We start from the raw sequence: 25,897 nt of genomic DNA on the forward strand, positions 1-25,897 counted from the left end.
TTCTTACAATACTTATTTTTGGGCATGCATACACGATACGGATGTTTCCATGCTTGTGCAAGGGGCTGCACTTGCTGTAGCATAGGTTAGGCTCAGATGGCGGCCTCGGCTACTGCTCTCGTCTTCCACCTTGTTGGAGGCAGGCTCTCTTTGCTGCCATGCTGTGTACTTGGAACTCAGAGGCAGCAGCAGGCACATGGGCAGCATGTGCTGCTCAGTTTGTACTTCCTTGTGGTTCTCTTGGAAAGCCTTTGGAACTGCTTCGAAGACTGCAGGATCTCAGCCCCTAGGAACTCACACTGCTGAAGCTCGGCATGTCTTTGGGCCAAGAGCTTCGTGCATTTGTCAGTCACTCTTTCTATGAGGTCGTCCACCTGTGGTAAATACAAAGACATGAAACTGCTAAAAGCAAAAAACAGTTGTTTTCCCTGCGAGTGCTAAAGTAGTATTCTAATTCAGCTCATAGCAAACAGAGCTTGAACAGATTTACCACATAGGGGCTAAGCCGACCTCCTTTTCTTCTCAAGCCAGTGTGTGACTCATTTTAATGGAATTCGCTTAATATTTATTAGGCACTCAGTGTCATCCTAGGTCCCCTTTGCAGTCCCTTAGCTACTCTCAGAAGCCCCCCACTGACAGTATTTCTTAATGGTGATTGTTAATTATGCCCTGCTCCATGCTGTCTTACAGGGCAAACCGTTGAGTTAAGCCTGATCTCTGGTGCCTCTAAAACAGAAAACTCTTTGCCCACGACCTGCATTTGAAGCTTCCCCACTGTCAGCTCTGAGTTCTGGAGGATGTCTTCCGCGCTCTCTTTCTTCTTTTTGAGTGCTGGGAAGTGTGGTCTCTTTTTTGATGAATATGGTACCTATTGTCCAAATGCAAAACGTCCATTAGAAAATGACTGTCAGTTCTACACTAGCAATCAACACTCATCCCCAGACAGTCTCACAAAGGAGGTTGTTTGCCAGGTAACACAGGTGAAATCTGTATTGCCTTTGTGCCAAGAGCTCCCTGAAGAGTTCTGTAGGGTGCAAAGAAATGAGACTATTGGGCTCCGAAAGGATAGACAGTGTCAGGGAAAAAAGCAGGTCACTGGAGAAGACAAGCATTTGCTCTGGCTGCTGAGCACGGAGTGCGGGCTGGTGGGGGCCAGTGCACAGGGGATGCTGGCTGGTGGGGGCCAGAGAACAGGGCCATGTTTAGGTTGTACCCTTTGAAAAAGGTGTAGGCCATCCCTGCCCTGCTAGCTTTCTCATACATAACCTTCCCTGATCCATCGAAAGAGCCCATCTGAGGGGCTTGGCGTTGTGTTTTCTCTTTTGCTGTGTAGGCCCAGGCTAGCCTAGAACTCACTCTGTACCCCAGACTGGCCTCATCAACCCAAGACCTTTGTCTCCTGAGTACACCACTACGTCATGCTAAAATCCCACTCTTTCCTCCTACCCAGCTAGTTTTTTCTACTAAGCATCAACCGTAATTGGTGGATGCTAAGTATTTGCTTGATCAATATGACCATGGCAAGTTGGGTGCTGAGGCATGAATGAGGAATGGCACAGAGAGAACAGGCCTTCTATGGAGGGCACCTCTTTGCGATTCCTGCTAGTTTCCCTGAGGCGTTGTGTTTCAGAAGGAAGTCGGAAACCGGTGTTGGAGGGATGACTCAGTGGTTAAGAGACTGTTCTTCCGGAGGTCCTGAGTTCAGTTCCCATCAACCATACAGTGGCTCACAACCATCTATAATGAGATCTGGTGCCCTCTTCTGGCCATCAGGCATACATGCAGCAGAATACTATACATTAAAAAAAAAAGTAAATTCTTGCCTGGCGGTGGTGGCATAGGCCTTCAATCCCAGCAGTGGAAGACAGGCAGATCTCTCTGAGTTTGAGACCAGCCTGGTCTACAGAGCAAGTTCCAGGACAGGCTGCAAAACCTATAGAGAAATCCTGTCTTGAAATGCCCCCTCTCAAAAATAAAAGTTGAAAACCTGCATTTTTGTTTGAAATGTCCTTCTAAATTTTGGACAAGTAATTCATAATTTATACGTAATTTGGGGAGCATTGTGAGGGCTAACTAAAACCTTTCTATAGCAGTTGACAACCTCTGATAAAATGGTTTTTTGGTACGTAGGAATCCTTAACTATAGCCAGAATTCTCCATCTTCTCATCAGTGCCATTTATACCCTGAGAAGACTTTGTCCTGAAATTGTGATCTTATTTTCCTGAAGTTTTAGATTGGTGCCTTTCCCAATTAGCTCTATAGCTCAACAGGAATTGGATCTATGATGTGAGACTTAGGGACTCAGATTTCACTTTTCCCATAAGTATATCCATTTGACCCACTGCCATTATACAAGATTATCCTTACCCCACACTGCTCTACAGTGTCTTGGTTTAATAATTCCATTCTCTACTGGATTATAATTTCTGTAAAAAGCAAGACCATATTCCATCAGATCTTCCCTGTCGTCCCCAAGCCCAGAAGTTGCCTAGATGAGAGTTACAATAAATACCTGACAGCCCTAAAGCAAAACTCAGACTTGCTATGGTACACTGACAGTGATAGTCAGGAGTGCTGCCTGATGGACCTTCTGCAAGGCTAGAAGTGTGTATCTGTGCTGTTGAGTACAAAAAGACACAAGCTGCATGCAGTTAGTGAGCACTTAAGTAGCTGTGTGTGTGTATGTGTGTGTGTGTGTTGGTGATGTGGGGGAGGACTGTTGTCTGATATAGGGTTTCTTTATGTAGCCCTGGCTATCCTGTGTAGACCACGCAAGCCTTTAACTTAGATCTGCCAACCTCTGCCTCCTAAGTGTTGAGATTAAAGGTTTGTGCCACCACCACCCAGCCTGAGAAACTACATATTTAATTCTATCTAATTGAATATAGTCAAAGGTGGCTGTCACATAATATAGTTAATACACAGTATTTAAGAATGGGTTGGGGAGGGGGAGGAATCTGGCTCATGGTAGAGTGCGTGCTTGTTAGGTGTGAGGCCTGAAGTCAATTCCCAGAACCGCGGGGAAAGAAAAAGATGGAGAGACTCCGAATGAGAACCCTCAGCTATACTGGAAACCGGACTCTCCCACGCCTTCTTACAAATCGCAAACTCCAAGTCATCCCCAAAAAATGTTTTCCCAGAATTGGGACCATTTTTGAGTAGAAAGTTGAAGCCTTTGCAGCCTATCCTGTAACTCTAGGATAGGCTGGCCTCGAACTCACAGAGATCCTCCTGCCTCTGCCTCCTGCGTGCTGGGATTAAAGGCGTGCGCCACCACCGCCCGGCCCCCAGGGTTTTGTTTTTACAATAATCTAAACAACTTGGAAGGAGGACGCCCACAGTATCTGGGACTCAGGAAGCTGAGGTAAGGACATTGTTGGATTCTGAGAATTTGAAATCATCCAAGGCAACAAAATGAGATCCTGTCTCAAACCAGTCAAACAACAAAAACAAAACCCAGCTGGGTGTGGTGGCACACCTTTAATTCCAGCACTCAGGAGGCAGAGGACTGGCAGATCTTTTAAGTTTGATACCTGCCTGGTCTACATAGTGAGTTCAGGACCATATAAATAGACTGTCTAGAAACTGATAATTTTCAAAAAAGAAAGTAATTCTTAATCTGAGCACCTTGGTCTCAGACACTTTTTAAGATAAGGGTCAGCTAGATGGATTAGCAGGTAAATGTACCACCAAGCCTGAGGACTTGAATTGGAGTCCCCAAGACCCACATGGCAAAAGGAGAGTCAACCAAGGCAAGCTGCTGCCAGGCCTCCACACACACACTGTGGTCTGTGCACCCCTCCCTCATACATAATTAGCAAACAAAATAAAAGATATCTTTGGTTTAGGCTCAGGATTGCCTACAAAGTTTATTTTTATTTTTTCGAGACAGGGTTTCTGTGTTGCTTTGAAGCCTATCCTGGAACTAGCTCTTGTAGACCAGTCTGGCCTCAAACTCGCAGAGATCCACCTGCCTCTGCCTCCCGAGAGTGCTGGGATTAAAGGCGTGCGCCACAACCGCCCAGCAAAGTTTAAGTACTATAAAACCAATAAATACACCACAGGGACCTGCATATGGAATTCAGTAGGTAAGATTTTTGCTGTGCATGTCTGAGGTCCTGAATTCCATCTTGAAAGCCCAAGTTTTAACAATGAAAACAAATCCAGACGTGGTGTTACACTCTCATAATCCCAGCACTGGGAAAACAGGCATGGGCAGGTGTCTGAGGCTTGGAGCCCAGGCATCCTTACCTACTCCCTGAGCTCAAATCAAGTCTCAGAGCCAAATAATCAGTTCCCGAAGTAGCATGGCTCCCACATGCACACACGTGTGTAGGCGCACATGTGTGTGTATGCACACCAACAGAACAGAGCATTCCACATACAGAAAGAAAACCTCAATGCTTAAGTGTACAAATTTGAATTTATTCTAGACTGCATTCAGCTTGTCTGCAGATTGGACATGCTTGGGTCATCTAGCCATGATAATGTCTGATGTTGTAAATGTAGCCATCTGAATTAATTCACTTTTGATTTTAGGTTAAAATTAAATAACACTAATTCAGTTGTCTGCTCACACTGGCCACATTTCCCTCTCAGACCGCAAACGTGACTAATAACTGCTTTTTCCAACGAATGCTGCCGTCTGTGCCGAGTTGCTGCAGGCAGCACCACCCTCCACATAGCATCTGGATTGGTCAGGTTCCTAGTGTGGGGCTGCAGCTTTTGAACAATTCAGTGAGTCTGCACAAAGCTCCAGACTCTAGCGTAGGCCAAGCTGTGGAATGGGCTGAAGAGTGAGTCAAAAACAGAAAGATCTGATTTGGAAAAACCCCTCCCCCTTGTGCCTTAGTCCTTGGTGGAAAGACGGAAGCAGCAGAAGGTCAAAGAGAACTTGGTATTTGTCAAAACCCAGAGAAAGAAACCAATCAATTTACATTGGTCTTTCTTTTTTTTTTTTTTTGTTTTTTTCGAGACAGGGTTTCTCTGTGGTTTTGGAGCCTGTCCTGGAACTAGCTCTTGTAGACCAGGCTGGTCTCGAACTCACAGAGATCTACCTGTCTCTGCCATTGGTCTTTCATGGCTAGCTGAAGCCAGCACCTTACCTTCTGCAGCCCCGGAGGAAGTGATGTCACAGATAACCTCTTGGTGGTTCTTCTGGCTCGGAGGAGCTGGTTTCCTCCGGTTACCTCTTCTGCCTCTGCTTCAACAACATCCAGTTGTATAGTTGCTTAAAGAGGAGAAGGAGGAGGAAAGAATTTGTAAGGACCGCATTGCAAACATGGTCTCCCTGAGCAAAATCATTCTGGAAAATGGCGTATGTGCTGCTATGCTGCCCGGGAAACTTCTCCACGGGACTGAAAATAAAAGCAGACTTGCTTTTCTGGTGTTAGGCTTCCTTCTGCACACAGCCAACTTTTGTAGTGGCGATTACCCCTTCTGGGTGCTTAACTTTGCCCTGCATGGTTTTCACTTAGGCCATGATGGGATTAGGGAAAGGGGCCTTCAACTGCGAGGGTTAAATCAGTGTAATGGAGCAAACTTTGCTCTCCCGAAATCCAGCCAAGACTCAGTCGCTCACATACTGTCAAAATGCATGTCCCACATCTAAGAGCCTTTCCTTAGCATTTTTAAAGGATTTTTCTTTTTTTATGTTTGAGTTTTTTGTTTTTACATTTTTTTAAGTTTTGCCTCAATGTATGCAAGTGCACCAAATGTGTAGTGTCTGCAGAGGCTAGAGAATGGTCTTGGAATCCCTGGACGGTTATAAGCCCCCATGGGGGTGCTAAGAACTGCCCTGCAAAGCAGCAAGTGCTGTGAACCACCGAACCATTTCTCGTTCTAAGTCGAGGCATTCTTAATTATTTTATTCTATGACTTTAGTCTCAGCTCAGTAGACATAAAAGCAAATTTAAAATGCAACTATAGGGTCAGGGAGATGACTCAGTGGGTAAGGGCACCTGCCACCAAGCCTGAGTTCAATGCCCAGGACTGACATGGTTGAAAGTGAGAACCAATTCCCACAGGTTGTCCTCTGACTTCCACATGAATGAGTGCACATACATACATACATACATACACACACACACACACACACAATACAGTTCTAAAGGATTTTAATGTGTGTGGGTGTGTATGGACATGTGCACATCTAGAGGTCAGAGGGGGCATCATATCCTCTGGGGCTGCAGTTACAGGCAGTTATGAACCTGCCAACATACATGTTGGAAACTGGATTCAGATCTGAAAGAGCAGCACATGCTCATAAACCATGGAGCCGTCTTCCTAGTTCTGTAATGAATAAGGGGTTGGAGAAGGGGCTCAGCAGTTAGAAACACTGACTCTTTTTTTCAGAGGACCTTGGTTCAATTCCCAGAACCCACATGGCAGCTCATAACCATCTCCAATGTTAGATCTGATGTCCTCTTGTGGCTTCTGCAGGTACCAGGCTCACACACAGTGTACTGACATACATGCAAGCAAAACATCTATATGCATAAAATAAAAGATATAAATGTAAAAAATGTAATAAAAATAATAAAGTGACACCATAGAGACTCCTAGGTTAAGACGGCCAACTAGGAACTGTCACCATGTGACCTACCTGGTGACAGAGAGGAAACAGTGTGCTATATCCCAAAGACGAGGAAGCATTTAAGAGGGTCACAGAAGACAACCGAAGAATGCACTGAAAATGACTGGTAATATCCCAAAAAGGACTAAGCCCAGTTGGACACAGATTCCAACTCCAGATGTCTGTTGGGAATGAGGGAGGGGAAACAGAAGTGTCATTCAAGGGCTAACCTAGGCAGCCCTGGTGAAAGGTGCTAGGCACTGTTCCTCAAGATAGGCCTGCAGCACTCATGAGCATCAAATACAGAGGTTTTGTGGAGACAGATTTCCTTTACCAGTAAGTAGACAGTTGAGAGGAATTCTGTTTTCTCCAGTCTGTATGAGTCCAAGGACAGTGGTGAGGGTTCATTGTTTAAAATGGGCTACCCCAGGGGTTCTGAGAAGAGCCTAAATTTAACTGGCCACATCCTCAAGAATTTGAGTCAGTCCTGGGAGGGCATGATGTTGACAAACTGAAAAGTGTGGCTAATCCAGGCAGAGAGAGAGCTTGGCTCAGGTAGTGCCTAGGGCAAGGTAGTTAATTCTGGGAGCCCTGAGCCTACAATCAGTAGGCAGATCAAGTTCTGAACCCACATATCTACCATACTCAGCATTTAAACCCAGCTTAGGATATATGAGACCTGGTCTCAAAAGTCAATAGGTAGATAAATAAAAATTTAAAAATCAGTGGCTGGTGATTGTAAAACATTAACAAATTTGCCAAGGAAGGAATGAAGGGAAAATCCCTTTCACAGTTGCTTCAAATGAATGAACAAACGAACGAACAAAAAAAAAACCCAACAATAAATACTAAGAATTAAACCAAGTGAAGGATTTCTACAGCAAAAAAACCATAAAACACGGAAGAATGGACTGAAAAGTTCACTTCCCACACTGTAGTAGTCAGAGGCTCTGGATCAGAGGTTTGTAACCTGCAGACATCCTGCATACCAGATGTTTCCATTACAATTCAATTTAATTAAGAAAAAACTTCTCACCTGACAGTGGGGGCGTACACTTTTAATCCCAGCACTCAGGAGACAGAGGCAGGCGGATCTCTGTGAGTTCAAGGCCAGCCTGGTCTATAGAGTGAGTTCCAGGACAGCCAGGGCTAACTATACTGAGAATCCTGTCTCAACAACAAAAGAAAGAAGAAAGAAAGAAAGAAAGAAAGAAAGAAAGAAAGAAAGAAAGAAAGAAAGAAAGAAAGAAAGAAAGAGAAGGAAGGAAGGAAGGAAGGAAAGAAGGAAGGAAAGAAGAAAGAGAAAGAGAGAAAAACTGAAAGAAAAGAAGAAGAAAAACTTCTCACAGGTGGACCCAACTGCTTGGGTTTAATTAATTTCAGAGGTCGTTAAGTTGACAACTAAGAATAACCATCATACAAACTTAGGAATTTTTAGATTTAATGTTCTGAAAATGCCCATATTACCAAAAATTGTCTATAGATTCAACAAAATTTCTATCAAAATTCTGATAGCATTCTTCACAGGCAGGGCAAAACCATCCTAAAATTTCTATGGAAACACAAATAACTTCATGTAGCACGGCTGAGCAGAAAGAGAGAGCCAGGGTTGTCGGTCCATGGAAGACTCAGCTTCTGGGGACTGAGATACCCCTTCCCCTTCACTCAAGGCCTTTTTAAAATTGTTCTCCAATTTACTCCTTTAGCAAGTTTATTTCCATATCCCCAAACATACTAACTAAACTTCCAAAAGGACAATGCCAAATACAAATTCTCAATTAAGGAGTATCACAGTGTGCTGCATTTTTCCCAACCAAGATTTGCACAGGCTTTGTGCCCTTATGACTCAAGACTCACCTAAGTTAAACAGAAGGTGCTGAAGACAATGGGGAAATTAGGCTAAGTGCTGACATTTTGGAGCTGGCCAGCTGCAACTGTGTTGGAGTTCACCCTACACAGAGTCATGCAAATCCTTGTCTCAGTCTGCACTACAGAGCCATAGTGACAAACCCAGCCTAGTACTGACGCTCAAACAGACACATACACCAATGGAGGATGAGAAATGCATCCCATGACTACAGCCACCTAACATTTAACAAAGGCATCAAAACATCCACTCAAACCCAACAAGCCTCTTCAACAATAGATATCTACATCCAAAACAATGAAACCAAATCTGCAGCTCTCACCATGCACAAGTGATTCCAAACAGATCAAAGATCATGTAAGATCCCAACCCCTGAGACTGCTATAGGAAGACATGTGCAAAACATTTCAAGTCATTGGCACAGAGAAGGTCTTCCCAGATACAACTCCGATAGCATGGGAGACTAAATCTGCTAAATGAGCTTGCACGAAATTAACAGTTTCTATTAAAATTAATGGGGATGGAATAGAAACTCACTTAGTAGAAGAGCAAAAACATCAACAAAACAAAGTAAGGGAGTATTAGCTGCTTCAGGCCAAGCCAAAACACAGGCTTCTAACTAAACAATGTGTGATCAGAGTTTGAGTATCACACTTGTCTGACAGAAGACTCACAGGGCCGAGAGTCTATTGGAGCCTGGGGAAGGAAGCAGAACTGAGGTTTTCAAATCTGACAGTTATTTAAGAGATATGTAAAGCTCATCTTTCAAGAGAGAATCATTTAAATTCTCACTTTGGTTTATATCTTTATAAAAACCGCACTCCACATCTGACTTTACAGTATTATGAGCAGCGTCCCCAAATTTAGTGGTGTAGCCATTAAGTAGCACTTTGTAGATGTCTGGCTGTGCGGAGACATGCCCACTTAGTTCTATGCGTGGTTCTCTCCTGTGCTCTTCTGTATTCCATTGCTAATCATGTCTGCTGACTCTAAGGAGTCAATAAGACAGGGATGGATCCGGAGACTAGAATCTGTGGTACCACATCTCTATATCTTTAAAATGGGCACGTGTTTTAACTGAAGTGATACTAATTTTTATTCAGAGCCTATTGATTGAACACTTGCTCCTTTGTGCTGTGCATACATAAATTTCTTTCCACATCCATTAGTTGAATTGACTTAAGATAGGCTTAACAAAAAAATGGCTCGTGGGTAAGTAGCTCACAGTACCTGTAAATAAACTTTTATTGGAACCCTGTCACACTGTGTGTGTCTGTGTGTGTGTAACCACAAAGAAGGGTCTTTTTTTCTTGATAGGCAAAACAAACATGCTTTCCATTGAAAACCTATATCATAAATATCATTAAAATGGATGTAGCATAAAAATGAATCTAGACTTAGGAAGAAAGCTGTCTGTAAAATGTTGGCTTTACAAAGGTGAGGGCTCCAGTTCAGACCCCACAGCTCTCGTGAAAAAAACAGAAAGGATCAAACACGTGGATCTCTGTGGCTCTGCCACCAGCCAGCCTAGCTTGATCAGCGAGCTCCATCTCAAAACAAACAGTGGTTCATGGTACTTGAAGAGAAATCTTAGTGAAAAGATTGATTATCCCAACCAAGATAATAACATCACATGGATGAGTAGAAATTTGGCTCTTTTTGCTGGAGATGCAGCTCACTGGTAGCACACTTGCGGTTCTCTTGTCCTAATGGACTTGCCCAAAAATGTAATAGGATATTTTCTTTGAGTCTGCCAACATTACACTACAGGTGTGTGTGTTGGGGGGGGGAATCATCAGCCCCCCCACCAACACACACAGGAATTACTGAAAGTTACTGGTTCCTGGGAGAGGGAGTACCATTTTTTTCAAAGGCATAGGAACCAAATAAGTTGTCCAAGTAAACTTCCATCTCATGAAAACAACTCTAAACTCAATGGGTCTCTCTCTCTTACACACACACACACACACACACACACACACACACACACACACAAAACCAAAGACATGAAAATAGGAAGGGAGCTTGTAGGACGTGGGGAAGAGTTTTCAGCAGGAGAGAGAGTGATAATGGGGTAAAAAGAAATCACCCCAAAACACATGCATTCATGAAGTTGTCAAAGAGTAAGAATATGTAAATATATAGGTGCTAAAATTATGTAAATGATGGGGCTAGAGAGATGTCTCAGTGGTGAAAAGCTCTGGCTGCCTTTCAGAGGTCCTGGGTTCAGTTCCCAGCACACATATGGTGGCTCACAGCTATCCATAGGTCAAATCCCTGCAGGTCTGATGCCCTCTTCTGGCCTCTGTGGAGCACCAATCAAACATGTGGAGCACAGATATAAGCAGACAAAAGAAAACACCCATACTCAAAACGTTTAAAAATACATAAACGTAAACTAAGCCTCCTTTATGTCTTGCCAGTTATAAATTCCATTCCCCCAGTTCTCCGTACCCTCTCTGCTGCTGGAACTAGAATCTTGGGAGACTCTATTACTCTTTCTCTCTAAGTAAAGCAAGAGTCACACCGGAGTTTGACTTTCTAATGCATGTGTATATATGTGTGTGTGCCTATACATTCAAAATAAAAATGAATTTAGAAGCCAGGTGGTGGTGGCTCAGGCCTTGAATCTCAGCAGTCAGATCTCTGAATTCCAGGTCCACCTGAACTTCAGAGCAAGTTCTAGAACAGCCAGGTCTACGCAAAGAAACCCTGCCTTGAAAAACACAAACATAAACAAACAAACCAAGTGAGTTTAGAAGGGACTAGGTAACTTCCTAACCAGAGGAACCTTAAAGACAATATAATCCATTTCTCTTAACTTTCATAGATATATTAAATTGTATCCATATATGAATGAGCCAACTGAGGGGGAATCTTGTGGAGTATGGAATTTGGTTCAGTTGACCTAGGAGGAGCCGGTGACCTTGCAGTTTAGACAAGCCCCTCAGAGTTGCCGTGCCTAGAGAAGAAGCCTCTCTTTCTGTCACGGTGACAGGATACCTGAGATAATTATCCTAGGAAGAGAGACAGTTATTTGGGTTCAGGTCTTAAATTTTCAAGGGGTAACAAATAGCAAGGGTGGGTAGTGTGTAATGGCGCCAAGTCACACTTTATGATCAGGAAGCCAAAGAGGGACACAATGAGTTCAGTTGGATCTCACATTCCCCTTGTTAGGGCATGTCTCCAATGACTTAGGGAAATCCCCACCAACCCCACTTCCTGATAACAACACCCAAAGAGACAAGCCAGGGCAAGTGTCCTTAGGGACATTCAACAACCAAACTACGGTCCATTCTTGTTTTACTCGTCCTCTTGACTACTTAATATTAAATTGCAGTTGGTTACCATTCTGGGAGAGCTTTCTCATCCTTGGCTTGGTAAACAACCTGGGAGACGGAAGCTCCTTGACCAGTCTAGACAGCAGGCCTTGTGTGTTGGAGAGGGCAGCTTCCTTCAGTCCCGCAGAGCTCCTCCTGTCAGCACGGGCTGACTGGCTTCCACACCTGCAGGACAACACTTTCCCCAAAACAGTCTTCATTTTCTTCATCAGGTTTCTTTTCTGATTGTTTTGTGTTGCATGAAATTCCAAGTCGCTTTCACTCAATGATTCCTCTTTGGGGACCAGGACACTTTGTTTAGCTAAGTTGGTAGACACAGCTCTGTGCCATCTAAACAAAAATTTAAACAAACAGCATTAATGATATAAAATGTTTGAGGGCCAGCGACATGGCTCAGTCGGTACAATATTAACTGTGCAAGTGTGCGGACCTACATTTGGATTCCTAGAACATTTATAAAATGTTTGGTGGGGGCATGGAAATGGGAAGGTCACCAGGGTTGGCTCAGCAGTCAGCCTAATGGAACAATAACAAGTTTCAGGATACGAGAGACCTTGCCTCAAGGACATAAGGCAGAGAACCCTAGAGAAAGACAACTGATGTCCTCCTCTGCCCTCTGTCCTGGCATACACAGGCACCCGCTGCCCAGACACGCACACACCTTACGTACACCACGTACATACAACTGCTCACGTAATCTCCAGCTGCTACTTCTTATTCCTTGAAAAATATCATCTAAATGGATCCGTGCAGCGGATAACATTTCAAGATTCAAGCATTTGTCTCTGCTTTGTTTTGATGTTTGGTGTTGGGGGTGGAAAGCACAGCCTTGGAAAGCTAGACAAGTGTTGTACTAGTAAGCCCTACCCTCAGCTCCAGGACGTTCGTGTTTGTTAATAGAATTCTCTGGTGCCAACATTTCCTTTCTTTCCACTGCTGAGTGAGACACCACATTATGGATATACCATGCTGTGTTCAACCATCCACTCTTCGAAGGACATTTGAACTGTTTCCACTTGGTGCTATTATGAAAAGAGCTATAAACTTTAGGGTATAAGCTTTTCTGGAAATGCAAATCTTCATTTCCTCAGCATGAAATTCCAGCTATAGCATGATTGCTTTGCTGCACTATATGATGTTATGTTTCTATGTTATACATGTTTCTAATGTGGGTTAAAAGAAATTAATGCCCATTAAGGTGTTCTTCATAGACTTCCTAATGTATCTGAGGTACCACTGCAAGGATGTTTTCATATTCCAGCAAAACATTACTCCAAAGTGGGTGCCTATCTCTCAGTGTCAGGGACAATCACCGTCGGGAGAGATTCTAGTGGGCACATGGTCACCAGAGTTCGACGGTACTGGTCTCACAGCCACACCTTTGGACTGTATACCCTTGGGCATGTTATTAATTTTTTTTTTACAAGATTTTGCTTTTTCTTTTAAAAATGGTTATAATCTTACAAGAAATCTGAAAATAGAAGGAAATAATTTGTGGCTTTGGATCCTAACAAAGTCTTTAATATGTAACAGACTTTATTAGTCTGAAGACCAGACGAGGAAGCACCTTCTAGAAGCAAAAGGAAGGCAGCCTCTTGGGCTGGACTCCTCCTATCTGGAAGAAAGGCCACAGAAGGAAATAAGCACCTTCTGGGGTCACTATTTGCCCCAAGTCTTAATGGTTTTGCAGAGCTGTTGCAATAAAGGGGGTCCCGGGGAAGATGCTCCCCTTTCTTATTTGCCCGAAGATAACCTATCAAACAGAATCGACCTTCTGTGGATCCCCTGAGACTCTTAAGAGCTTCAATGTTTTAATAACTTATACTACCATAGATATGTACATAGCCACACTCGCACACAATAGAAATACAAGGAACCAACCTCTCAGGTTACAACAACTGCGTTGTTTTAAGCGGGCAGTGGTGGCACAAATCTGTCGTCTCAGCGCGCAGGGGGATTAACGCAGGAGGACTGAGCACAAAGCCAGCCCGGGCTGTGACAAGACAACCGGCCTCAGAAACACAAATAAACATCCATGTTGGGCTGATTTATATAACACGATTAGAGAAGGCTGCTTGTTCCAGGACCTAGGAAAGGAACTCCTGAGATGTCCATACGAAGAGGAAGTTCCCTTTTTAAAGTTTCTCTGTTTGCTTTTGTTCTTGTTTGTTAGAAATGGATTTGCTTCTCCACGTTATTTCTCCTTAAACCCCGATTTCTTTTTTTTAATTTTAATAATTTTTGTTGAGCTCTACATTTTTCTCTGCCTCTCCCCTCCTTTTCAACCCTCTCCCATGGTCCCCATGCTCCCAATTTACTCAGGAGATCTTGTCTTTTTCTACTTCCCATGTAGATTAGATCCATGTATTCTCTCTTAGAGTCCTCATTGTTGTCTACGTTCTCTGGGATTATGATTTGTGGGCTGTAAATCCTGATTTCTTAGTGGAAGCGAACATTCCTGTAATATTTTACTTTATACATGCAAGGGTAGAAGCTTGACCTGTGACACCTCCGCTCCTCAGACAAACATCTCATAGGCATTTATCTGAGCTGTGGCTGCTGGGTCGACTGTGGAAGAGGACCAAACACAACAGAAACCGAACTGCCAAACAGAATTTCAAAATTAAAAGGTGTCATGTTCTCAAGACTGTATTTCTTTATGGTCTTGTCACGGACAAGAAATACCAGGTCTGAGGCTGTTTTGAGGTTTCACTGAAGACTGTTCAAGGGGGAAATGGGACTAGGACACAATTTAGGAGTGGAAATTGCTTTAGCGGGGAGCAGAAAGCACTGATGGTGGTTGAATACAAAAAGAATTAATATATTTCCACAATTGCCCATTCACTGGTGTGGGGATGTGAGAAAAATAAATACTGATATTGGAAAAGTATCAACTTAATACTGACATTAATCGCATATGACACATTAAAACTCAAATTTAGGTGGAAAATAAAGCCCTTTCCTGGTCTACAAGAGCTAGTTCCAGGACAGGCTCCAAAACCACAGAGAAACCCTGTCTCGAAAAACCAAAAAAAAAAAAAAAAAAAATGACTTCGACAGCACTCTACACCCTGGCCCAAGGCAGCGCTTCCTCTGTCCTGGAACACATACAGTCTAGATTTTTAAATTATGTTTGAAAGGAGACTCCACCTTCTGCAGTCTTATAAGGAGTCTTGCTTAATGAAAATCCCCAAAAGTACCGACGGGGAAGGAAACGAGCCTTTGTTACCTACCTTTCTACCCTCTTCCCTTTGAACGAGCCATTTTTCCGTTTGGGCTGCTGAATTCTTCGGTACTGGCCAATCTTCCCATAGGCAAGCTTTAGGGGTTCAGGTGAGAACAGCCGAGGGTGCTCCATCCTGTCTGTTTCCCCTGGGATAACCCTTTGGGTCTCTTTAGCTCTTGAGCTAAGAACTAAACAAAATCATCATCCCATGACAGAAAGCACTGCCTAACTTTTGGATATTGGGTTCAAACTACGTAGGAAGAATTTGGAGTCTCCTCCTCCTTCTCGTCCGTGTGTGATACTAACTGTGTTTTACTTCAGGGGCTTCTAATGATGCAAGTGAGAGGAGCGTGGAGAATTCCACGGCACCCTGCGAAATGCCGCATAGAGAAGGCACATTCAGCCACAGCAAAATTCATCATCATACTTAGATCGTGTGAGTTCCCTAAGGGAGGAAGAGACAGGGGATCTTGAAATTCTCTGTCAAACCTGCGACTCAGGGGACGCTCACCAAGAGGCAAGCTGTTCTTTGGCTGCCTCGGTGGCCACAGAAGAGGCTATTTCGTAACATCCTGAGTTTCTGCCGAAGACTTTTAAAGCATGAGGCTAAAAAATATTCGGTACCGGAACCACTTGCACGTTATTTCTGTGTTTATTTTATGGTTAAAAGCAAATCCTACCTAGGTGAGAATTTGACCACGAGGTGGCAGCAGCCACTAGGATATAAGATTCGTCTCAGTCCTCTGAGTTACTGAGTTCAGCAGGACTGGATGGTTGGAAGGAAGCCTCTGGAAAACTGATGAAAAACTACATAATTTACTGTTTCCTGTGTTTGTAGCCACCAGTAATTTATATTACACAAAGTGCATAGAATTTAGTTGGGGGTCTTGTTCAAATGCCGATTTCAATACAGTACCTTTGAGGTGGGACCCAATACACAAGTCTCACAGATTCTCAGGTGGTGGTGGTAACTTTGGTACACGGGATTTTGTATGTTTCAATATCTTGGAGAAGAGCTTTAGCTGGAACAAGAGACAAGGCATATGAGTTAGGACTGAGTACATGCTTAACACCCCTGAGACTCTGGGTTCAAAACTCACACAAATAAATAAATAAGAGGAATAAACTGTGTAACATTGAGGTGCTAACATGGAGTGTTCAGGTGGTCCACTTGGGCTCCTGCTCCGGCCTGGTGGCATGGCCTGAGTCAAGTCCCTTCACCTGTTTGTGTTTATTTTCTCATCTCTCACGTGGGAATGCTGCTGGTGCCATAGCTTTATAGTGAGATTCAAGTGATGCAGACACTCTGCTGTAGCAAGAAATGGACCTTAGGGAGCACGCTGGACATCTCAGGATGCAAGTGACCCCTGGCCCACACTATAGGGGCCCACACTACAGTGAGATGCTTTGGTGCATGGACTGGAGCTCTTTCCAGGTCTGGTTTTCCTCTAGGTGAAACTCGTTGGTATTGAATGAATTGATACATAAGTGAAGAATTCCTTCAGCTGGGATTTTTCATATAGTGATGGGTATTGTATCTTAATTCTGTGGGATTCAATGGAACATGTGGTTGGCCGTGGCTGACTTTACTTTATGTCAGGAAGAGAGAGGTATTTTACTCATGTGAGTGCGTGGTTTTATTTATTTATTTATTTTTTCGAGACAGGGTTTCTCCTTAGCTTTTGGTTCCTGTCCTGGAACTAGCTCTTGTAGACCAGGCTGGCCTCGAACTCACAGAGATCCGCCTGCCTCTGCCTCCTGAGTGCTGGGACCAAAGTGAGTGTGTGTTGTGTTTGTGTTTGCACATGTCTCTCCGTGTGCAAGTCTGCTTGCATGAACTAGGCCAGGACATTTGAAGCTTTCACATCTGGAGGTCACAGAACAATCCTGAAGTATATAATCTGGCTACAAAAAAAAAAAAAAAAAAGTCCAGGGAAGAAGAACCAGGACACCTACAGATGCCAGTGTTGAACTCGGGCTGGATTTAAATCCTCCTTTTATACCTAATAAGCTGTGGGACCTTAGGAAATGGGAGAAAAAAACTCCCCGAGACTCAGTTTTCTCATGTTTAAAATAAGGAATAATCAGCAACACCTCCTACCAGGGTGGAGTCTGTCTTTCAGTTCTCAACAAATATTTGAATGCCTAATGATTACTAGGCACTGATATGGACATCAGGGACACTGCCCTGCATAGCAACCCCCTCCCCAACACACACACAATCTGAACTATCTTAAAGTGCTATCGGAAAGTCGGACAACAAACACATGAAAAAAATCATTCCAGCCAGTAGTGAATGCTATGGAGAAATATACTATGGAGAAATAAAAAGGGATATTAGGATAAAATGGCAAGGGAGAGGGGCCACACTGGGTGGAAACACGGGGAAAGTCTCTCTGGTGGGGTCAGTGTATGATGACCTTCATGTTCCAGACAGACAAAAACAGACACAAGGTGTGTACGTGATAAACGGAAGAAATAATCTAGTCTATACCACTAAGGACTACACATCAGTTTAAAGTTGTCTCGGCTCAATCTTCAGAGCAAGGGGAAGGAAAGTTAGCAGGGATTATAAGGGACTAGTCATTCATATGTATTTGGGGCAATTGTATAGAGCCTGGAAAGAAATTACTTAGAATTCCTGCTAAGATTTACAGTTCTTGAAGAAGGAGCTTACACTCTAGGTGTGTTTACAAATAAATTATTTCAGGACCTAATAAAGGCTGCTACATAAAACTAGAAAGCCGCCACAGAAAAAGTTACCAAGGGACCAAGGAAAGCCTCTTAGAGAGGTGACATTTGAGATGAGATATTCCATGGAACAAACTATGCTAAGCCTTGGGAGAAGCATTTAAAGAATAAATAATCACTTAAGCAAGAACTGGGAGGCGGACCTGAACTAGGCACGTGAGAGCAGAAAGATCAGTCTGGTAGGAACACAGGGGCGAGGGAGAGCATTGTGCCTGTCTTACTGCTCAAAAGATGCCCTGGAATGACCCTATCCTATACTGATGAATATCTTGCATATCACCTTAGAACCTTCATCTGGCGATGGATCGAGGTAGAGACAGAGTCTCAATTTGGAGCAACGGTCTGAGCTCTTAAGGTCCAAATGAGGAGCAGAAGGAGGGAGAACATGAGCAAAAAATCAGGACCACGAGGGATGCACCCACCCACTGTGACAGTGGAACTGATTTATTGGGAGCCCACCAAGGCCAGCTGGTCTGGGACTGAATAAGCATGGGTTGATTCCGGACTCTCTGAGCATGGCGGTCAATGAAGACTGATGAGAAGCCAAGGACAATGGCACTAGGTTTCGATCCTAATACATGAACTGGCTTTGTGGGAGCTTAGCCTGTTTGGACGCTCACCTTTCTGGACGTAGATAGAAGGACCTTGGTCTTCCCGCAGGGCAGGGAATTTGGACTGCTCTTCAGTATCGAGAGGGAGGGGGAATGGAGTGGGGGGAGGAGAAGAGGAGTGGGGATAGGGGGAGGGAAGTGGGGGGAGGGCAATATTTGGGAGGAGGGGAGGGAAATGGGAAATGGGGAGCAGGTGGAAATTTTAATTAAAAAAGAATAAAAAAAAAAAAAAAAAAAAAAAGATGCCCTGGAGCGGGAAGGTTGCACCTGTGGAAACGGCAGCAAGTAATTAGTTCAGGAACCCCAGGTGGTGATGGTCCATTGACAGGTATACGAATTCAGAGAATGTTTAGGAAGTGTAATGAGCTGGATGTGGGTCCAGGGGTGCAGGTTCCTAGTGGCTTAGGGGGTTACAATAAGAACACAGGGGTTTAGGCTATAATTAGAGTCATCATAAAGGACTAACGCTCACACCTGGAAGAACAGAACTATAGTAGTTTCACTAAGGAGGATTCATCAGAGATAGAGACAGAAGTACGAATCCAAGCTTCCCCATAAATCTAGTTTTCTTTTCCATAGCCCTCACAGTGCTTGGCTTGGCACCACCCCATATGAGCATTTCCTGGTCGTTTGTAGGTGTCCTTCTGAAAGCCAATGAGTCTTCTACAGCAAGTCAAAGTCTGGTTCAAACACAGCATCCCTTGCTCTCACTATTATCCTTCTGTTGAACACACATGAGATTGCATAATCCTATTTCAGTAACCATGGCAACGGTTGACTCCTATAGAGATAGCAATTGATTGCAATCTCTAAATCAGAGATTGCTAACACGACTCCCCACAGGAGCCTGGAATGGATTTGTGAGAAGCAACGGGGTGTGACAGGGAGGGGTGGGAACTTTGGCAAACTGTAAAGTATTGGGACAATCAAATGTTACCGAACCACAAATTTTTGAGCTCTCTGAGTATAAAATTATAATCCACAGCCCATAGTTACTTGGAGGTCAACACTTGCTGCCGTTTCCAGGTATTTTTGTGTTAACACTCCAAGCAGCCAGGTCTTCGCCATCGCTAGGTTTAGATCTGGTCCTCCTACCGCTGAGGTTTCACAACTTGAACTTCATAACATTCACACGGCTCTTGGCCACTTCCAGGCTGTTTGGGTATTTTTCTCTCTAATCTGGTTCGCTCAGCAACTCACAAACCCTCCGCAAATCCGGTAAACTGAGATTTCTAGCTTTTGGTTTTAAGCCTGGGTATAACAAACACACCAAGCAGGACAGGACAATGCAGGGCAGGGTCACTAGTAAATGAAATCCTTTTGAATCTTCATAAGCCAAGTGAACTCATTTCCTGAAAAGCCCCCCCTAATGCTCACCACCTCCACCTCCACGCCCCACCCCAAACACCCCATCTCCACCCAAGTCCCTTTGCTGGAGCTTTAGAGCTAAGCAGATAGGGTGTCACTTTACAAATCAGAGAAGTGTGTACCTGGTGCCTAGAGACAGTGACCTCAGCAGGTGACTGACTCAACACCAACAATAAGAACGCCTTAGCAGTCGACCTGCAAGGGCTGGAGCGCTCCAGTCAACCATGCTTTCTTCCCATTTCCTCTTCCTGTTGCTTACTGCCTCAGGTGAGTGTTTCTGACTGGATACCTACGTCTGAGAGTTGGATTGTCTTCCACTGTGCTCCCTTTGTATTCATTCTAGCACTTTCTTAGGGTTGGTGTTTTGAATTCCAGCGCTCCCTGATTGTACCTCATTGGATAATCTACCTTCTTATCAAAATATTTTCATATGTACAGTTTATAAGTGGGAATAGGGCAAGTTCTCTGGGAGACAATGATTATCTCTGCCAGTATCTGAAGTCTGGAAACTCAGAGGCAAACTTCCATGGAAGCCTTACCTATAAAACCTCACAGTGATAAAAAGATATATGCGGTAATATATCTTCAGTAATAGCAAGAACTAGGGGAAACAGCGTCAGTAGACCATCAAAATGACTGGTCCTATGTTCGTGATGTGGTGTCAGAGCAAGGTACTCTGGTACATAGGCAGAATGGTTTAGAAATATGAATTCAAGAATGTCTCTTTTAAATGTCCATCTGATTCATAATGAGGTAGACAGAGAAAGTCCTAGAATTACATATACTGAGAATTTAGCAGGGATTATTTTTGAGGCTCCAGGTAGAAATGGAAGTGTTGGAAAATTGGGGACGAATAGGTGATTTGTTTTATTTTATTTTATATATTTCCATATTTGATTAATATGAATTTTATTTTACATGAAAAAAGCATGTACCAAGCCTTAGAAATACATTAAATTGTTGATTCATGTTGGAGTGATATTTAAATACTTTGGATCAAGTAAAATTACCTTAAAATAATTACCTTAAAATCATTAAGAACCTTCAACAACGTGGTTCCTAGAAAACATTAAATTGCATTTTGAATAGACTTTGAATCATTATGGAATGGGCAGACTACTGTCCAGTGCTGTGGACAACCTTACTTCAGTTTCATGCCCTTCACTCACGGGTGTAACAAAGAAAGCAGTCACTCAAGGAAGCTGTGTAAGTTCACAGAAACATGGTTATAAAAATATGTAAGTAAATTCCAGTAAGCGCATACTAAGTATTGTCAGAGTAGCCCTTTCCCAGAACTTTCTAAGGACCTTTAATCCTAGAAGGTCTCTACATATATTTTTCTTATTTGATTTTTTTTTCTTTTTTTCTTTTTTTTTTTTTTTTGAGAAAGGGTCTCACTGAGTGACCCTGGTAAGTCTGGACTTTGCTAGGCAGGGTGACCTTGAATTTACTGAAAACCTCCTGCCTCTGCTTCCTGAGTGCTGGATTAAAAGTATGAACCTGTTGACTGATGCTGACCTATGCTTTTCTGATTTGCTTTCCTGTGAAACCAAATTCTTGACTTTTGGCACAAAATATATTGAAGAAAAAGTTGAAAACCCATGGATTCCTCACAGCAGTGGCCAGCGAGGCATTACTAGATATAGAAACAAGCAACTAGCGACATGGCCCAACCTGCAGAATTGAACTGTAAATTCTGACCCGATTATATGAGATGCGGTGACAAGCTTTCAGGTGTGTTCAATGTCACATAAAATCTACATAATTAGTGAGGAAGAACCACTTCGTTGACTGTGTCAGTCATCCGGTTAACAAGTATTTCCTGAGTGTATACTGTGGGCAGACACTCTTCTTGGGCCTGGGCATCCAGCACAGGGCAAACATGCGACTGCCTCTGATTCTTGAAGCTTGTATTTGAGGAGTAACTGTAAGAGACAGTCCCCACAGTGTGAACACATCGCTATTTGTGCAGAGAAGATCTCAGGCACGGTGGCTCTTTGCCAGCGACGTGAAGCAGATGGATGAGCTGCAGACATCCTGGAAGGATGCATTTTGGATTTCCTCGGTACACGTGAGCAGCAAGAAAGCCCGTGTGGCTGGAACAGAGTGAGCGGAGCCAGGGAAATCAAACGTGAGGTCAGACAAAGCAAGGCCTACCCTGGGGATTTAACATTTTTATTTACATTTTACATTGGTTACATGTACTAGTGTTTGCCTGCAGTACACATGTGTAGGTCGGAGGATAACCTCTGATGTTGGATCTGCCTTCTGCCTTGTTTGAGGCAGAGATTCTTTGCTATTTGCTGCTTCATTTGCCAGGCTGCCTGGACTGCTAGCTTCTGGCTTCTCCTGCCTCTGCCTCTCACCTAACATTAAAAATGCTGACATTACAGACGGGAGCGCACACAGCTGACTCTAGATTCTAGGGAACAGAACTCACGTCTTGATGTTTGGGCAGCAAGTGCTTAACTCACTGAGCCGTCTAGCCCTGCCACCCGAGAAGAACCCTACTTTTTGTTCCATAATGGCCGACTCTCAGAAAGGGAGTGCCGTTGCCTGATGTGGACTTATCACATTGCCATCTCTGCTGTGGGGAACTCAGTCATGTAAATTACACCCATTAATATTTTCTGACATGATATAAATAATGCCTGCATTCAGTTTCTTTTGTCGCTGTACTAGTTTGTCAAACATCATACATTGGTGGTTGGATGTCTGGCATGTCTCACAGGGCTATAGTGAAACTTTCACAGAGTTGGGCTCCTGCAGGGGGCAGTTCCTGGCCTCTAGAAGCTGTTTGTACCTCTCATCTCTGTTATCAAAGCCATCAGTGACTCATCTTCCCCACTGTTCACATTTTTTTTTTGCTCTCTTTTGCTTTCCTCTTACACCTTAAGGTGGGATGGGCCCACGTGAGTAAACCAAGACAACTTCTTCCCTAAGAACGTTAGCTTACTCACGACTTCAAGGTCTGTTGCACCGTGAGAGTGTGCTATATGTTTTGGGGACTGGGAGCTAGGTATCTGCTAGGGCAAAGAGGCTGTTGGGTCACAAGTTCCAAATGTTACTAAATCATCACCCCCCCCCCCACCATCCCACTTCCCACTGTCAGCATTCACACGCCTCTAGAGCATGCATTTTAACCACAGAGAAAAAGTTCTTAACCAGACTTTGAAACAGAGAGAAGGAAATCCGTTGATACAACTGTGACTTGGAAGTTTTCAGACAGGGTCTTGAGCAGATAGACATATCCTGAAAGCTGGAGAGAAAACTGCGAAACCCTGATGCCTGCAGAGAGCCCAAGCCTTTAGAAATAGATTCAGAACCTACAAAGGTCAGAAAAGGCCTCTTTGTAGTACAGGCACGTGAAGGCTAGAGGACACTATCGAGCAGAAAGGTTCAGGTGTGGGCAGATGGAAGCGGCGTCTCTGCACACTGAAACAGGAAAATCTAAAATGGAGTTTCTACACACTGGTGACATCCGCCTTGTGCCTCTCTCCCTGAGTGCCAACCTGGAGTGGGAATGGAGAACAGACGGAGATGTAATTAGGTCCTAACACCTGGTCTGCCTCAGCATCCAAATTTTTTTTTTTTTTTGGTTTTTCGAGACAGGGTTTCTCTGTGACTTTGGAGCCTGTCCTGGAACTAGCTCTTGTAGACCAGGCTGGCTTCGAACTCACAGAGATCCGCCTGCCTCTGCCTCCCGAGTGAGCATCCAACACTTAACCAAGTAAATTGGAGTGGTAATTTTGTTGACTTCCAACCCCTTATTATTTAACGTGTGGGCAAAGTTGATTTCTCTTTCCTTCTAAGTGAATCGGTCTTAAAATCACCTTTCCTTTTATTTGTAAACTCATATCATCTGTGACTAAGGACCTTTGATTTTTCTTTTTTTTTTCCTGACTGTATCTACTTTGTCTTGTTTCCTTATCTTATGGCTCTAGCTTGGACTTCAGTTACTATATTGATGGAAAAGTTAACGTCTCTGTCTTAGTCCTGATTTTAGCGGGAGTTCTTTGGTGTTTTCCCACGAAGTGTGGTGTTGACTGTGGGTTTATTCTGTATTGCCTTCATTCTATTGAGATATGTCCCAGTATTCCTAGATTTGCCAGAACTTTGATTATGAGATATGCTGGATTGTGTCAGAGGTCTTCTCTACCTCCAATGAGATGATCATGTGATTTCTGTCTTTGAGCCCATTTATGCGATTAATTACATTTATTGATTTGTATTTGTTGAAACACATTTCATCTTTTTTGATGCATTCTTGAATTCAGCTTGCAAGTATTTTATTGAGAATTTTTGTCTCTATGTTCATTGGAGAGACTGGCCTCTAATTCTATCTCTCTTCTCTATCTATCTATCTATCTATCTATCTATCTATCTATCTATCTATCTATCTATCTATCTATCTATCTATGTTGGGTCTTTGCCTGACTTTGGTGTTATGGTAAATACTGGTTTCAGAGAAAGAATTTGGAAGTATTATTTCTGTTTCTTTTTTTGTTTTGTTTTTTTTGTTTTTGTTTTTGTTTTTGTGAATTCTTTGAGGAGTATTGAAGTCAGTTTTTCCTTGAGGTTCTGGTAGAGTTCTGCACTGAGTCTTTCCTTGAGGGTCTGGTAGGATCCTGCTAAGTCCCTTTGGCCCTGGGGTATTCTTTAACTTGGGTTATATTTACCTATGGTTTCTCTTTGCTTGGTTGCTGTGGGTCTGCTTAAATTCTTTATTGTGTCATTTACACATAGAAAGGTATTCATTTCTTTTTATATTATCCAGATTAGGCAAGTGTAGATTTTATTTATTATTATTATTATTATTATTAAAAATTTCCACCTCCTCCCCTCCTCCCATTTCCCTCCCCCATCCCCCACGCAAGTGTAGATTTTAAAAGTATGTCCTTTATATTCTCTGAAACTTTTCCAGCATCTGTTATCTTTCCCTTTTTAATTTTTAGTTTTATTAATTTGGGTCTTCTCTTTCTTTTGATTAATTTTTGCTAAAGTTTTATTAATCTTGTTAACATTTTTAAAGAACAAACTTCATTTCATTGATACTTTGTATTGTTTTATTTTTTCATTTCTATTTCATTAATTTCAGTGCTAACTTTGATTATCTCTTTCTATTTACAATTTTTGGATGCTTTTCTAGTTCTTTAAAATTCCTTCGGGTGCATCAGTAAGCTATTAATTTGAGATCTCTCTAATTTTTTATGTAGGCACAAAGTGCTGTAAACTTCCCTCAGGAAGCCTTCATTGTGTCTCAGATTTCAGTATGTTTCATTCCATTCTAGCAATTTTTAAAATTTCCTTTTTCTTTCTTCCCTGATTCCATTATAATTTCATAGTATGTTGTTTAGTCTGTGCACTTTCTGTGCACAGTGTTTCTATAGCACAATCTATTGTGGTTAAGAGAGAATGCTGAAGGTTATTTCAGTTTTCCTTTATTCTTTGAGACTCGCTTTGTGTCATAATATGTGGCTGATTTTGAAGAAAGTTTCATAGGATGCTGAGGAGAAAGTGTGTTCTTTAATGCTTGAGTGGAATGTTTTGCAGATGCCTGTTAGGTCCATTTAATTTATGATATCATGGGCACGTCTAGGTTTAGGAAAGTTTCTTCTTCGATTGTACTGAAAATATCCCCTATGCCTTTGTTACAGTATTCATCTTCTATACTCACAACTAAAAACTTAGGTCTTTCACGGTGCTCCCAAACTCTCCCATGTTATGTTCATGGGAGAATTCAGTAAAACGTCTCGATTTTTACTGAGCCATCCAATCCACTACTTTTTCCTATAGCCTCACTCTCTGTTTTTGACATGACCTACTCTGTTGGGGAGGCTTTCCGCTTAGTTCTTAATTTGTCTTATTGAGCTTTAATTTCCAGCATCATTTCAGTTCGGCTTTTCTACAGCAATTTTTTTTCTAAAAAATTTAATTTTCATATCTTGGATTGACTCTCTTATTTAATTAATTTTTTTTTTTTTGGTTTTTCAAGAAAGGGTTTCTCTGTGGCTTTGGAGCCTGTCCTGGAACTACCTCTGTAGACCAGGCTGGTCTCGAACTCACAGAGATCCGCCTGCCTCTGCCTCCTGAGTGCTGGGATTAAAGGCGTGTGCCACCATCGCCGGGCTTAATTAATTTCCTTTTGTGGGATGCTC

General features: G+C 42.9%; 2 protein-coding genes across 2 annotated transcripts in view; one reads left to right on the top strand and one right to left on the bottom strand.

Annotated features, from left to right (window-relative positions):
* Window positions 1–176: 176 nt before the first annotated feature.
* C5H3orf49 (chromosome 5 C3orf49 homolog) lies at window positions 177–15,141 on the bottom strand. Its single transcript, XM_057769121.1, has 5 exons — window positions 15,017–15,141; window positions 11,791–12,113; window positions 5,107–5,231; window positions 755–868; window positions 177–374 (listed from the first exon to the last, which is right to left on the bottom strand). Exons 1-5 carry the CDS (start codon window positions 15,139–15,141, stop codon window positions 177–179), a joined length of 885 nt encoding a protein of 294 aa, XP_057625104.1.
* A 4,822-nt stretch (window positions 15,142–19,963) lies between these two features.
* LOC130874124 (cadherin-related family member 3-like) overlaps window positions 19,964–25,897 on the top strand; it is an 88,477-nt gene continuing 82,543 nt past the window's right edge. The window contains exon 1 of the mRNA XM_057769122.1: window positions 19,964–20,006. Within this exon, the coding sequence (XP_057625105.1) occupies window positions 19,964–20,006 (43 nt within the window). The remainder of the gene's footprint in view (window positions 20,007–25,897) is intronic.

Source organism: Chionomys nivalis, chromosome 5, assembly GCF_950005125.1.
Source record: "Chionomys nivalis chromosome 5, mChiNiv1.1, whole genome shotgun sequence".
Taxonomy (NCBI): domain Eukaryota; kingdom Metazoa; phylum Chordata; class Mammalia; order Rodentia; family Cricetidae; genus Chionomys; species Chionomys nivalis.

Coding starts and splice junctions, on each gene's coding strand:
- C5H3orf49 (XM_057769121.1), bottom strand. CDS start 15,141: ATGGAGCACCCTCGGCTGTTCTCACCTGAACCCCTAAAGCTTGCCTAT. Junction 869..5,106: donor TTCCTCCGGGGCTGCAGAAG/GTAAGGTGCTGG, acceptor TTTGGACAATAG/GTACCATATTCATCAAAAAA. Junction 375..754: donor TGGGGAAGCTTCAAATGCAG/GTCGTGGGCAAA, acceptor TATTTACCACAG/GTGGACGACCTCATAGAAAG.